The sequence below is a fragment of the Thermochaetoides thermophila genome (genome assembly GCF_000221225.1).
Source record: "Thermochaetoides thermophila DSM 1495 unplaced genomic scaffold scf7180000011820, whole genome shotgun sequence".
Lineage (NCBI taxonomy): Eukaryota > Fungi > Ascomycota > Sordariomycetes > Sordariales > Chaetomiaceae > Thermochaetoides > Thermochaetoides thermophila.
The window spans coordinates 2966546-2981803 of NW_006383036.1; the positions used below are offsets into that span (position 1 = coordinate 2966546).

General features: G+C 53.0%; 4 protein-coding genes across 4 annotated transcripts; 3 read left to right on the plus strand and 1 right to left on the minus strand.

Moving 5' to 3' along the window:
- Nucleotides 1-1409: 1409 nt before the first annotated feature.
- On the plus strand, nt 1410-2172 carry CTHT_0058060 (uncharacterized protein; the record flags this gene model as incomplete). Its single annotated transcript, XM_006696063.1, has 4 exons — nt 1410-1566; nt 1659-1903; nt 1958-2023; nt 2083-2172. The coding sequence occupies 4 exons, from the start codon at nt 1410-1412 to the stop codon at nt 2170-2172; spliced, it is 558 nt and encodes a 185-aa protein (XP_006696126.1).
- A 1511-nt stretch (nt 2173-3683) lies between these two features.
- Nucleotides 3684-6092, minus strand: CTHT_0058070 (putative heat shock protein; the record flags this gene model as incomplete). Its single annotated transcript, XM_006696064.1, has 1 exon — nt 3684-6092. The coding sequence occupies one exon, from the start codon at nt 6090-6092 to the stop codon at nt 3684-3686; it is 2409 nt and encodes an 802-aa protein (XP_006696127.1).
- A 1340-nt stretch (nt 6093-7432) lies between these two features.
- On the plus strand, nt 7433-8254 carry CTHT_0058080 (DNA replication complex GINS protein psf1-like protein; the record flags this gene model as incomplete). Its single annotated transcript, XM_006696065.1, has 3 exons — nt 7433-7465; nt 7529-8061; nt 8161-8254. 3 exons carry the CDS (start codon nt 7433-7435, stop codon nt 8252-8254), a joined length of 660 nt encoding a protein of 219 aa, XP_006696128.1.
- A 1768-nt stretch (nt 8255-10022) lies between these two features.
- CTHT_0058090 (uncharacterized protein) lies at nt 10023-14024 on the plus strand (the record flags this gene model as incomplete). Its single annotated transcript, XM_006696066.1, has 7 exons — nt 10023-10057; nt 10105-10115; nt 10172-11050; nt 11108-11250; nt 11308-11854; nt 11908-13375; nt 13925-14024. 7 exons carry the CDS (start codon nt 10023-10025, stop codon nt 14022-14024), a joined length of 3183 nt encoding a protein of 1060 aa, XP_006696129.1.
- Between the last annotated feature and the right edge of the window lie 1234 nt (nt 14025-15258).

A 15258-nucleotide genomic window follows, 5' to 3' on the forward strand; every position in this document is an offset into this window, starting at 1 on the left:
AGCAGGCCGATTCTCTGCCAACCAGCTACCAGGTGCCACTTTGCTTCAATTCCAGAGTCTGGACCCACCTGCTGACAAGCACCTCACACTGCGAGCCCGTGAAAGTGGGCCCGGAAATGGTCCAACATTGTTCCAGCCACCTGCGGTACACAGCACATCGGTAGGTCGGTACCTGCATGGTACAGCCCCGCGAAAGGCGGTCTGCGCGGTTTCGATCACATTTCAGCGAGCGACAAGTCCAGCCGAAGTACCGCGTGCACGGACTGCAAAGCCAACAGACAGGATCTCATCTCGATTGGGGAACCTGGGAGACGGGAGAGATGGAGGAAAGAAAAAGGAAGTGGGAAAAGGGAAAGGGAAACGCCTCCTCGCCCCCGGACGCCGGATTCCGGGAGCAGCAAGCAGTCGACCAGCTCTCCAGTCTGCTGCCACTGCTGCGAAGAGACCCCAGTGCCCAGTGGGTGCTTGGCCCCTTGACCCCCCCTTGGCTTTCTTGGCTCCTTGGCTCCCTTGGCTGAGCCCGGCCCAAGAACAACTTTCAAAATCCAATCCATCCCCCAAAAGGCTCCATTTCCTTCCACACCGCCATCGTAGCATCATAACCACCACTCTGTACGCACGCTAATACCCGCGTCGCCCATCCATCTCGCCGTCTTCGACATCGTTTGCGAAGAGTAAGTCGCATTTTCCCATCGAACGAAGCGTGCCTGGGCGGCTTTTTTTTAATCATTTGTTCGAGGACGAGTGGTGCGGCATCGGCTTTCTTTGCTGCCTCGGCCTTGGGAGCGAGCGCCTGTCTGCGTCTGCTACGTATGCTTCTCGCTCAGGTCTCCCGTTTGCTCTCGCCTCCATCACCCAACTCCTGATCTCGCGCTCCCCCTAAAGCAAAACACTCCCAGCCCACACCACATTCCCACGTCCATCATTCCCGTGCACGTCTTACGCGGCCCTTCACTTCCCGTCAGATCGTGCTGCTGCCCAACTCGGCGTCGGGACTGGCCGTTAGTTGATGCCCTTTTAACGGCTGCCTGGGTTGCCGGGTTACTGGGTTGCCTTGAGCTTTGCTGCTAGAGGTCGCTGTCGGGCCCGTCTTATCATTCCAATAATCAGGGTCTGGGCTCTGGCGCATATCTGTCCTCAGACCACGCGCGAGTCACAAGCCAGCAGCACCATTTAAACCTCCACTTCCTTCCACACCAACACCACCACAATAACAACAACACCACTGCTATCATCATCATCCTCATAACCATCTTCCCTGCCGCCATTGCTTGGCACCTCGCCGCCCGCTGTCACTGTGTCCGTCTGATTGGCATTCGTCTGCTTACACGGTTGTTCTCCCAGATCTAGTCCCCCCCTTTTAATACACCGTTTTCTAGTCACGAAGTGTCGCTCGCAACACTGCCAAAATGGGTCTCGCCGGATCGAAGCTTTTTAGCTTCCTCTCCCTGCTCATGAAGCAGAAGGAGATGCGCATTTTGATGGTCGGTCTTGACGCTGCTGGCAAGACCACCATCCTCTACAAGCTCAAGCTCGGCGAAGTTGTCACCACTATCCCGACCATCGGTACCGCCCCCCCCCCTCTTCCTCCCCCCCCCCTCCTCCGGCCGGCCATTCAACAACAACCAGAATTATGCCCTCGTGCTGACCCCACCAAGGCTTTAACGTCGAGACTGTCGAGTACCGCAACATCCAGTTCACCGTCTGGGATGTCGGTGGTCAGGACAAGATCCGCCCCCTTTGGAGGCACTACTTCCAGAACACCCAGGGTATTATCTTCGTCGTTGACAGCAACGATCGCGACCGTGTGCCCGAGGCCCGCGAGGAGCTCCAGCGCATGCTCAATGAGGATGAACTCAGGGACGCCCTGCTGCTCGTCTTTGCCAACAAGCAGGATCTTCCTGTGAGTGCTCTTAGTTGAAGTAGTAGGATTATGCTAGGTACTGACAGCTGGTAGAATGCCATGACCGTCGCTGAGATTACAGACAAGCTGGGTCTGCACAGCCTGCGGCAACGCAAGTGGGTATGTTTGCTTTCCTTCCCCAAAATAATTGCGCTAGAGACATGCCTAACTCTCTGCAGTACATCCAATCCACTTGCGCCACCACGGGTGACGGTTTGTTCGAGGGTCTTGACTGGCTCGCCCAGGAAATTAAGAAGAGCAGCAACTAAAGCAGCGAGCATTGTACCACTCAGAGGCGGGATCGGTCCCATCCTTCCTCCACCTTGGCCAAGCCATGTGGCTCGACTGTTCTCTATCAGATAAAATCCTGCCAGAATACCAGTCGACTAGCCCATGAGAAACACGCTTTTTTTCCCATCTTAATCCTGCCCGTTTTTGCGGTTTAATTGCCTGCAAATGTTCTGTGGACACGACCGCCTCATGATTCCGGGATAACCTCAATGCAACGAAGAAATTAACGGGAGGGGGAGGAAGGAGGCCGAAGGGAAGCGAGCAGAAAGAGTGGGAATAGCAACGCACGCAACAACGCTCATTCTGGAAAGTTGCTCTTCTTCTCTTGTGGAAAGAGGGGGAAACAGAGGAGATACGCAGTGGGGGAGAAGGTTTGTTTTGGTGGATTTTAAGAGAAGAGGGGGGGGAGAGAGAGAGAGAGATACGGAGGCGCAATGACTGACTGGGTTTCTTCTTTTGGAGGCTTTTGGGGGGGATGGAAGAGGCAGGAAAGGCTGGTTAGGGGTTCTCTTGTACAATTTGATGCACACTCGCCAGGAGAGAGAGATCAGTCCATTTACTGCTTTCCTCGTCCCCAGGGAGATACTCCTTTTGTTGGATGCGTGTGTTTGTGTTGATGTCTACGATTGTGTAAAAGTGTATGAGGTAATTGGTTAATACAGAGGGATGGGACTTAAGGCATTAGGACTGCTGAGTATTCTGGGTGAGTGCTGGAGGAAGGTATGGCTTATGTCTGTCATCAGATTGCATACCGGTGTTAGGCTGCTATTGAGTCTATTGAAAACAGTAATGTCTCTAAGTATGAACATTCCTGTCCTTGAAAACACAGGCTTCAATTCTTATCCAATACCATCGCACATCCATGACCAATTAAAGACACTTTAGCCCTTGCTATCCGCTTGAGTCAAGGTAACGCGGCTGTGTTGGACGCCGTACTATTCACATCAACTTCTGGAAGAAACAGCAAACAAGGAGAAGACAGCCTGTCCTTATGAAAGAGTCAACTCAATCAGGCCGTCGTTGTTGCTCAAAAGGGGCCATTACCGGTAATGCTGCTGGTTGCGCAATGGATGCTTATTACGGATATAAGACGGAGCTCCCGTGTAGGCAGCAGACTTTCCTGGGGGTCATTATACGATGACCCAGGGATACGGAGCAATATTTAGACAAAAAAAAACAAACAATTGTTTCGCGGATAATAACACGCGTCTCTAGGTTATCACTAATTTCATTGCTTATTATAATACATGGGATGGTGTCATCTATGAGTTGAGTTTTATCTCGCCCGGTATACCATCTTCCATGCCAGACCCCCCTTTCTACCAATCAACTACCAGGCCCTAACGCCAGTCCTTATCCTAAGTGCTCATCTTATACATAAGAAAAGAAAATGCCACGATGGGTAGAGAGATAGAATACAAGCACATGCCATATACATGTCATAATACAGCCCAGTCAGTCCTGACACTCAGTCATCATCACATCCCCTTCACTCCGCAGCCGCCTCCGCCGGCCGACTCTCAGCTTTTTCCTCAGCCCTGACCGTCAACCCATCCCCATCCTCCGCAATCTCCACCACCGCCGTATGCCCCGTGCGAATCTCCCCGCGAATAATCTTATCCGCGAGCCGATTCCCAATCTCCGTCGTGATCAGCCGATTCAGCGGCCGTGCACCAAACTTGGGATCATACCCCCTCTCCGCGAGCCACTGCCTCACCTCGTCGGAAGCCACCAGCGTGATGCGCCGGTCGTCTAAGCGGGCTTGGAGTTCGCGCAGGCGGATGTCGACGATGTCGCGTAGCGCTTGCAGAGATAGTCGTTTGAAGACGATGAAGGAGTCGATGCGGTTGAGGAATTCGGGAGGGTATTGAGCGGCCACGACGTCCATGACGGCCTTCTTCACATCTGGGTGGATGTCGCCGTCGGGGGTTTCCTTATAGGGGTGCAGGGGGTCCGCGCCGACGAGGATATCGGCGCCGAGGTTGGAGGTTAAAACAATAATGGTGTTCTTGAAGTCGACCTTGTGGCCTTGGGCGTCGGTGAGGTAGCCTTCATCAAGGACCTGCAGGAGGAGGGCGGAAATGTCGCGGTGGGCTTTCTCGAACTCGTCGAAGAGCAGGACCGCGTAGGGCTTGCGGCGCACGGCTTCGGTGAGCTGACCGGCATCTTCATAGCCTACGTAGCCGGAGGGTGCGCCGATAAGACGAGAGATGGTGTGCTTCTCTTGGAACTCGCTCATATCGAAGCGTACGACGGCAGATTCGGTTGAGAAGAGGAAGCCGGCGAGCTTTTTGCAGAGCTCGGTCTTGCCGACGCCGGTGGGTCCCAGGAAAAAGAAGGAGGCGGTCGGACGGTTGTCACCGCTGAGACCGGCGCGCTGCATGCGCACTGCATCGGCGACTGCCTTGAGGGCTTCGTCCTGGCCGCGGATCGATTCGCGCAGGATGTCCTCCATATGGATGAGCCGCTCGGTGTGGCCGCTGGTAAGCTTGTTGACAGGGATGCCGGTGGTCCGGGAGACGACGTTAGCGATGTCGTCGGCAGTCACGGCGTCGTGAATGAGACTGTCCTCTTTCTCGACCACATCATCCTTGGGGAGCTTCTTCTCTAGGCTGGGAATGACGCCGAAGCGCAGCTCAGAAGCCCGAGCGAAGTTGCCTTCTCTCTGAGCCTTCTCCAGCTCTATGCGCGCCTTGTCAAGCTCGGCTTGCGTCTGCTTGATCGCGTCGATCTCAGCCTTCTCCTTCTCCCACTTCTCCATCAGCACCTTAACCTCGTCCTGGTATTGCTTCAGATCTTTCTCGAGCTTCTCCCGCCTCTCCCTGCTCGCAATATCCTTCTCCTTGCGCAAGCTTTCCAGCTCGATCTGGATGGTCATGATCTTCTGGTCGAGACGAAGGATCTCTTCGGGCTTGCTCTCCTGCTGCAACCGGAGAGAGCTAGCGGCCTCATCCATCAGGTCGATAGCCTTGTCGGGGAGGAAACGGTCGGTAATGTAGCGGTTCGACAATGTTGCAGCGGCAACCAGAGCTCCGTCGGTGATGCGCACACCATGATGAACTTCGTACTTGTCCTTGATGCCACGAAGAATGCTGATCGTGTCCTGCACCGACGGCTCACTGACAATGATGGGCTGGAACCTCCGAGCAAGGGCGACGTCCTTTTCGATCTGGCGGTACTCGGCGAGCGTAGTGGCACCACAGCATTGCAGCTCGCCTCGCGCCAACGCAGGTTTCAGGAGGTTGGAAGCATCGATAGATCCCTCGGCCTTGCCCAGGCCAAGAAGGGTGTGCAACTCGTCGATGAAGAGGATGACCTCGCCATTGGCGGCCTGGACCTCGCTCAACACTTTCTTCAGACGCTCCTCAAAGTCACCGCGGAACTTTGCGCCAGCGATTAGCGACCCAAGATCCAGGCTGATCACCCTCTTGTTCTTGATACTCTCGGGGACAGCCCCGCGCACAATCTCCAAGGCTAGACCTTCGATCACAGCTGTCTTGCCGACACCGGCGCTTCCGATGAGCACCGGATTATTCTTCGTCCTCCGCGATAAAATCTGAATGGTGCGCTGGATCTCGGCAGACCGGCCGATGACGGGATCCAGCTTGCCTGCCCTCGCCTTCGCAGTCAAGTCGATGCCGAACTGCTCCAGCGCCGGCTTCTCGGGCTCGCCGCCGAGATTCATCCGATACGTGCCGCCAGGGGGTTGTGGTCGGCCATTTGAATATGCACGAAATGCAGCGGTGGGAAGAACATGTAACGAATTGCCAAAGGCCGTCGTTAACTGTGTTGTTGCGCCGAGGGTCTGGGAGAACTGGCTGCGCTGTCGCAGAGCGCCTCTCGAAGCTGCGGCCACCCGCCGCGATGTAGCTGATGCAAGGCGTACTCTTGCCTGCATCCTGGGGTATTTTTTTGAGGTTTGTTTGTTTATGTATAGAAAAATACGACACTTGTTTGCTGTGATAGGAAGTTCAGATGTTGCGTTATGTTATCTTTAAATTGTGGCAATCTTGATCTTACCCATCTTGAGATCGCAGGGTCCGGATGTGACGAAAGCTCTCGCAGATTCCAGACCTGGCAACTCTTGAGGGTTCTTATCTTATCGGATTTGGTACCCACTCTGATCTTTTCTGGTCCGTGCACGATTTATTAACTTTTAAGCTCATTCCCTGAAAAAGTTTTTGTTTTCTCCTGTCTCTTTCTCAGCTGGTCTGCAGCTTCACTGTGCTGCAGTTGGTGGCCACAGCACACTCCCTTGAGTACTGGGGGAACAGAAAGACTGGTTGGTCTCTTAGTTTTTTAAATTGCTTTTATCAGGTATGTTAGCATCTCGCATGCTATCCCTCTTATTCCCTTCCTGATGATTCCCAATGGTCCGTGTTTCCGAGCAGCCTCAAGACCTGCAAATGACGACGAACCAGCGTTCAACGCATCTCTGATTGCACTTGAGTTGTCTAGAGTGTTTTAGGAATAGCTGGCAGGGCTTTTTGCTGACTGCTTCCAGTGCTCCAGGTAACGGTTGCAATCATGAGGTGAAGAGCATCGCCTAGAGAGAACGTCGATTTCTTGTGATTCTATCATGAAGCTCTGAAGCAGCATCGAGCTTTAATGTGTCGTCCAGTATAGCTTATAATAGCTGGGAGCAGGTGATCTGAATCGAGAAAGCGAGACATCCTTCCACCTTCAAGGTAGGTGAAACTAGCCTACGGGGTCTCGAGCCTTTAGACATGTCGATGGTGATAAGTAGATATTTGTCGGGTTCCTACCTATGTACTTAGAAGACGTCAGAAGTGAAGTCAATTTCGTACGTTCTATGATAGTCTTGATGTTCCTCTTGGGTGAACATCTGGAAAGACTCTCAATTACCTGTTTGTGGAAACGGAAGCAAGTACTCGGTGGATATTTGACATCCATATTTGAGGACATTTCATCCTTATGCCGGTTCATCCATAGAATGGCACGTCAAATCCAACTTTACTATTAACATGGTGATTTTCGCGATTGCAAGGGTGTTTCCAGATGCCCTTCGGCGGTGGTGGGGCATTGTGTTGCCCAACAGACCAATCGGCTTCTCCGCAGCCCTCTCCCCTCCATCCAACACTGAGCCCGGGCACGTCTCGACGCGCTGCAGCTCACCTTGTAACCTGAAATCTGTGTCTTGTGTGAACTTGAATCTGCATCAAAGTTATTCCTGACCTTCAAACCTTACGAAAACAAATCACGACATAAAAATCTAAAATGCCGATGTACGGAGATCTTGGTAATAAGCTGGTCTGTAGCTGCCCCTCCTCATGAGTTTTGGTCGGATTACGTTCACTCACACGCTACGTGCAGGTCATTCATGCGAAACGGACACAGGGTCTGGCACATCTGCCACCCTATCAGACTGAGCTTGTTCGTGCCGTGACGCGAGAGGTACGGGATCTTAACCGGGACGTGGAGAGCCTTCTCGAGCCCTTCCAAGGATCCTTTGATCCAACCCAGGACCATGCAACAGCCTGCACGCTGCTGGTCAACCACCTGTCGATGCGGAGGAACAAGCGCTGTCTGCTTGCCTATCACCGCACGCGGACCGACAAGTTGGAGGAGATGGTCTGGAATGGGGTAGATGTGGCGGACCTCGCCGGCCCGCAGGCGGGAGGAGGACGGGGAAACGGACCGGGAGGAGCTGCCGATGGAGGGTCTAGCAGCGGCAGCAACCTCAGTCCGCAGGAGGAGGATTATGTTCGGCAGTATAGTGACTTGCTGGCTGCATACAAGGGCCAGTGGACGGACATTGACCTGACCGGGAGCCTTGAGCCGCCGAGGGACTTGTTCATTGACGTGCGGGTGCTCAAGGATGCCGGTGAGATCCAAACCGAGTATGGGTAAGTTGGGACCCCCGCGAACTGCCATGCTAAGCTTCTGAGGCGGGAGGGCAGCTCCTGTTTGCACGAGTGCAAACATTAATTTGAATTTGTCTACAGGGCGATCAACCTGACCAAGAACAGCCAATTCTACGTCCGACAGGGAGATGTTGAGCGACTGATCCAGCAAGGCTACCTTCAGAAGCTTGGATGAAGCACTGTGTGGTGCAGGACTGCTTGACAATTTGCCACCTCCGCCCTGTTTAAGCCGCTCAATGTAATGTGATCGATATGCTAAACTGATGGACGGCGGTTGGAGAGATGCAATCCCTTGGGGTCGAGGTGCGGGGATGTGGCTTACAATCCGGCATGAGCTCCGTGTAGAAAAACTGGGGACTTCGGTGACACCATCTAGACTGAATCCTGGGCTGCCGGGTGGTGCAATCCGGGCCATGAAGAGCCAACAGCTCTGATGGAAGCTCGCGCCACTATGACGGCAAAAGATGCACTGCCGTTGGTACTACAGAACAAGGCCAATGTGCATCACCATTCCTCTTTGGCCAGGGCTCAAAACGGACCTGGGGGGGGCGGGGGTGAACAATGAAAACCGGCCCGAGAAGAGGGTTGCAATACTTCAGGAACAGAAACTCACAGCTACAAGCGAGAGCTGGCAGGCATGCTGACTTCGATGAGCTTCGACAAGACACAGCTCACATGGCCAGTAAATTTTACTGTCAAGCAGCAGAGGCGATCTCCGACAGTGACACAGCACTGTGCACGTGGCAGGACAACCGCACTGGCAGTTCACTGGGACGATGACTGGGCTGAGGCTGACAGTATGAGGAATGGACTCCGATAGAGGGGCAGTATTCCAATCAGCGTGAATCAATTGCGCCTATCAAACTCAATTCACACTGTGGGTTGCATCATGGCCGAGCAAGTAACCTTGGCCCCACCATTAAATGGATTGCTGCGTGCCGCATCCCACGCAACGCCCCAGCTGCATCTCGTCTCCTGTAAGTCGGTCGACTGTTTCCGGTGTCGGGGCGATGATGAATGAGTCCAGGCAGGCAACACCACTAAATTCTTTTGAACTGAGGTGATGAGACGACACTGAAGAACAGTGCCGTTTGGAGAATCTAGCCTTGGATCGATTAATTGTGCCTGGACTCGGACGCAGGCCTAGTTAAAGCTGGGCGGGTCCACTTACCACGATCTATCGCAAAAAAAAAAAGAAAAAAAAATTAAGCTTTCAGGCTTTCACACTTTGTTTCCACAAGTCGTCCCGCCTTGCCTGCGACTTCCAAGGTCTTTTACACACGTTTCGGGCTCTCTGAGCTTCTAGAAAACGTTGCCTGTTGTTCATCTCATTGCATTCAGCGAGTCTGTGCTTGAGGAACTCCAATTGATTGCTTATTTGGATATCAAATTTATCAGGTCCATTCTTATTCCATCCCATCATCATCATCCATCTCGTTTCTTTGGCTAGCTGCCGATCAGAACTTCTATTCATCTGTACCATCAGCGTCTATAAGCTTACGGATTATTCGGGACGACATCTCCATCCAAGCTATTATCTTCTCCATCTACAAGTGTCTGTTGTGTACCTTACACGGCAGGTCGCAGACGCATATCGACATCCCGCTCTTCCCCTCGTCATCATCCCCGTCATCTGGTGCTATCAGCTTGTGATTCCAAATTGACAGGACAATGCAGTTCGACTGAGCTGGCCCGCTCGGATTCACCCTCGACTTCTTAGCCCGTTATATCCTCACCTGCAGTGGGCTCATATCTGAAAGTATCTTTGTACCGTGTGCCGTAACCTCCTTGCGCCATCTACGACCCCGTTTCACGTATGTCTTCACCCGCACATGCCTACTCGGCCTGGTCGAGGAGGCGGCGCTCATCCGCTTCCTCCCATGGCTCTCACGAAGGAAGGGACACATTTGTTACAGCCCCGAGCCCCTCACAACATCTCAGTAATGATGGGAGGATCCTCTCCTCATCTGTCGGTTCTGTGAGCCATCGCGAACCCATTAGGTCTTTTATCCACGGTTCCATCAGGGGTAACCTTCGTGAGTGTCATCCCTTCCCCAATGAAAGCTTCATTTGTCTCTAACTCGTTTATTAGCCCCAATTGACAGCGCAGAATCGGCGCGCTGTGTCCGCGAGGACACCGCTGAACTTGCCCATTACATCCTCTCTGACAAGGACAGCAGAGGATCCCCATTCCTCCGGCGTCAACGGTCTGTCTCGTCACAGCCTACTCGTCAAAGGACGATATCTTCCACGCCTAACCTGGGTGATATGCATGGACCTGTCGCAGCAGGCGCGTCATCCCCCATCGCTGAGTCTTCAGAGCCGCCGTCTCCTTGGGGCAGCTTCGTGGCAGAAGGGCGTCGTGCTTCTACTGCCGGTGCAGCAACTTCCTCCAACCCCTCCATGCTCACCACCATGTTCAAAAAGTCGCCTCCGCCACGTCCAGATGTCAGGAGCTACTTCCCGGCACCTCCTCCTAGAGACGATCAGGTGTTTGAGGAGAATTTACCACCAACAGATGACGACGATGTACCCAGCGAGACGGGCAGCCAGGAGACATTGACTCGTGTCTCTACCGTCGAGCATCGTCCGCTTTTCGGCGACCGTGACGCTAGGGAAGCAGAGGAAGAGGCCGCGGGCGAGACGTCCCCACTGCTGGCGTTCCGGTCGAGAGAGAGTAGAGGGAGCAGCAGCTACGGAAGTGGTAATGGTTTGGCGAATGGACATAATGGGGCTGGTCTCATCGATCTGGAGGGCCAGAAGCATGCCAGGCGGAGGGGCTGGTTTGGGAGGACTTGGGACTCGCTTGTAGAGACCAAAGATCGGGTCAAGGAGGTTGTGCCGGTTGTTGTTAATCCGAAGCGTTGGAACCGGTATGCGATGTGGGAGAGCATTGTGGTTGCGCCGATGGCGTGTTTACCTGCGGTTGTCGTCGGGCTGCTGCTTAATATTTTGGATGCATTGTCATATGGTAAATACCTACTTTTCCTGGTTTGTTGATGTGAGCTGGGCTAACGTGTGTGGTTAGGTATGATCTTGTTTCCCTTGGGCAGGCCGATTTTTGCGAACTTGGGTTCTGTCGGCATCTCTATGTTCTACGTCAGCTGTATCATCTCTCAGTTAACCTTCTCGTTTGGAAGCATATTCAAGGGCGGCGTCGGCTCTGAGCTGGTAAGCCTAGGAATCAGCAGACTGTTTTCATCAGACAATGTGGCTAACCCCAGACAGATCGAAGTCGTTCCTTTCTTCCACAACATGGCTGCAACAATTACCGACATCGTCGGGGAAGACGATCCTGAAGCAGTCATCGCAACCACCATATCGTCCTACGCTCTGAGTTGCATGCTCACCGGCGCTGTTTTCTTTCTCATGGGCAAGTTCAAGGTCGGCTACCTCGTCGGCTTCATCCCCCGGCACATCCTGATCGGCTGCATCGGTGGCGTTGGCTACTTCCTGATCGCCACGGGCTTTGAGGTGACTGCCCGACTTGATGGAAATCTCGAGTACAATCTGGAGACGCTCAAGCGGCTGCTGCAAGCCAACACGGTACCGCTCTGGATTATCCCTCTTGTTCTGGCCGTGATATTGTTTTATGGCCAGTCCAAGATCACATCCAAGTATTTCCTGCCGTTGTATATTCTTGCCATCCCGGCAGCATTCTATGCAGTTGCTGCTGCGATGGATGTGCTGGATCCGGAAACGCTGCGCGACGGTGGTTGGGTGTTTCAGGGGCCACCGGCGGGAGAGCCATGGTGGCATTTCTACACTCTTTACAGTAGGTTTCTTCTCATCTGGACGAGGACTTACAGGCGACTGACTGTGCTACAGAGTTCCACAAGATCCATTGGGGCGCCATCGTCCATTGCATCCCGGCCATGTTCGCACTGACCTTCTTCGGCATCTTGCACGTTCCCATCAACGTTCCTGCCCTGGCTCTCAACACGGGAGAGGACCACGCCGATCTCAACCATGAGCTCAAGCTGCACGGCTACTCCAACTTATTCTCTGGCATGGCCGGTAGCATCCAGAACTATCTGGTTTACTCAAACAGCTTGTTCTTCATGCGCTCCGGCGGAGACACCCGTCTTGCTGGGTTCGAGCTGGCGCTGTTCACCTTCCTGGTCATGATCATGGGGCCCGGCATGATAGGGTACATTCCGGTAATGATGGTCGGCGTCTTGATATTCGACCTGGGATTCGAATTGCTGCTCGAGGCCGTTTGGCAGCCGAGGAAGAAGCTGAAGACGGCTGAGTACTTGACGGTGATTGTCATCGTCCTTGTCATGGGGACATACGACTTCGTCGTCGGCATCGGTGTGGGCATTCTGCTCGCTTTTGTGTCGCTGATCTTCCAGACCTCGAGGATCTCTGCCGTCCGGGCCAGCTACTCTGGTGACGTGGTGGGTTCGACGGTGAGAAGGAACCCAACCCAGCAGCATTACCTCCGGCAGGTCGGCCGACAGATCAATATCCTCAAGCTATCCGGTTACTTGTTCTTCGGTACCATTGTTGGTGTCGAGGATAAGATCAGGGCCCTCATCACCGAGGAAGCATTCAATAGACATCCCATCAAGTTCCTCATTCTCGACCTCTGGCTGGTTACTGGCCTGGACTACTCCGCCGCCGAAGTATTCAATACCATCAGTCGCTTGTGCAATAGCAAAGATATCGAGCTAGTCATCAGCGGCGTGGATGCAGAGCGTGGCTTGGGGCGCAACCTACGCGCTGTCGGGCTCGGCGAAGATGGCATTGAAGTCAAACTGCTTCCCGACCTCAACTCAGCCCTAGAATACTGCGAGAACGAACTCCTCAAGACCCTCTACGCCAATCTTGACGACGACACGGCTAGCACCCGCTCCACTTCAACCGTCATAAGTGGCGCCAACCATCTCGACGTCCCCGACACACAACACTCCTCCGACACCAACAATAATAACACCATGCTTGGCACTTCCCCCCGCCGCGTCCTCCTCCGCGAAGCAGCGCGCGCATCCCTTCACCACAGCCTCGAAGCTATCCAACACCAATACTCCCGCTCCTCCCTGTCTAAGTGGCAGTCCTTCTCCGAGCCCCTCCGCCTCATGCTCCAGATCTTCCGCGACGTGAGCGACAAGAACGAGGACTTCTGGTTCCGCGCCGTTCCTTACTTCAAGCGGTACGAGCACAGCCCGGGAACGGTGCTCTTCCGTCGGGGGGAGCCCGCAGACGGGTTTTATCTCGTTGAAGCCGGGATTCTCAGGGCAGAGTATGATCTGCCGCAGGGGATGTTGTTTGAGAGTATTGTGGCAGGAACCACGTGCGGAGAACTGCCTTTTTTCTCGGAGACTGAGAGAACCGCGACGTGTGTGGTCGAGGACTGTAGTGGCGCAAGTAGAAGGCATCATCATAGGACTGCTGGGGGGGTTGTTGGGGATGGGGGATGTGTGGTGTGGAAGATGGATCGGGAAGCGTGGGAACGTATGCAGAGAGAAGAGCCGGATGTGGCGCAGGAGTTGTTGAGGATTGGGTTGAAACTGACGAGTGAAAGGATGAGTGTTATTACGTCGTATACGTTGACTATGGCTGGGTGAAACGAGATGGGAAGATTGGCTAGTTTGTGTATGGGGGATGGATAAGAGTTAAAGGAAATTGTTTTTTTTTTGGTTTCACGGACCCCCCTACAGGACAATTTTTGGGGAAGTTTATGTATGACTTTGGCGTTTGGTATGGGGGAAAAAATATTGGTGTGGGCATTCACATGTTTTACTTGGTATATATAGGCTTGAAACACAGGATAGATGGGCATGTTTAAGTGTTGGGTACTACGTGCCAAGAACAAAATGACAGCGAAGTTGAAAATACTCAGGACTCAAAATATGGAAATTGATGTTATCAGCATGTACGAGACTCAATGGCTTTCTATGCCGGTTTTGCCTTTTGAGGTTCAAGATGCCTTCGGTAAATGACGTGCAAGCCTACATGGAGCTACTGTGTCCAGTATCGCAGCAAGATATTTTTCTATCCTATACCGAGGATACTTTGCTTAAGCAATATTTCTCGGGCTATTGGGAACCAGGGTTTGAGGACAGTCAAGGTTTGTGGAACATGTTTGGAACAAAAATCGTCTAGATGTGAGTAGAGAGAGGATCCGGGGATCACGATCCAAAGATGTTGGGAGTTCCCAGGGTTTATGCTGATAGCTTGGTAGATCACGGTGTTGAGCAAGGCATGCCAACTTTTTTTTTTCTTGATGGTAAAATGATGGAACAGACTGAATGATGTCAGAGGGGTTATCAGGGGAGTGTAAAGCAGTGTCTTGGGCTATGTAACCGCACAGATCTTTTGGATTTGGCTGGATAACAATTCAGAATCAGTTCAAGACACTTGTTTTTAGCAGGCAGACTCATTCATACGTGCGTGCAGCTGGCAGATGCTTGATCGGTTCAGGGGCTGGTGTGTCTTGTTGGGTAGTACAGGGACAAACCGCGAGGTTGGGTATGAAGTTCGGTTTCTCAATCCCGCGTCTTGACGGGAGTTGTACCTGACAAATTGACATATCGAACTCTCGCGAGAAAGCTTGTTTAAGACCCTCTTCTAACCCGTCAAGACTATAAAACCTCGTTTAGTCCCGAGACATTACTTCCCGCCCTCCTCTACGCAGCTCGTACCCGGCAACGTCAACCCCAGGCAGGAGATTTCGACGTGTATTTACAGAATTACAATGACACACACCCCGGGGCTTACGATTGAGCCGGCCCCCCAGGAATCGTTTCACGAGATCCGCGGCTTTATTGCGATGTGTATGGCCAGCCGTGAGAGATCGGCTTGCGGTTCGCCCGGTTACAAAAGTTTCCTTCCCTCATGCCGCAGGGGACGAGCGTTTTAATAAAGGGCGATTTTGAGAGCCGGTTCCGGCTTTGGGCCTGCATGATGTTGGGGACTCGGAGCTGGAGAGTTACCTATTTCGCGGAAGCTGATTGTACTTAGTTTGTGTCGAACAACAACAACATAAGTAAAATCACAGTGATTTCCCTCGACCGTTGCCCGGTTATTGAAAATGAGGTTTTGATGGATCGATCCACCACAACATGGAAGCTCATTTTCCAGGCGTTCTTGGGTTGCATTGAGGTGGACGCCGGCAAGCTGTATGTATGTCATCCCGGACGTATGCACAGTAAATACCAAGGTTGCTCTGCAGTA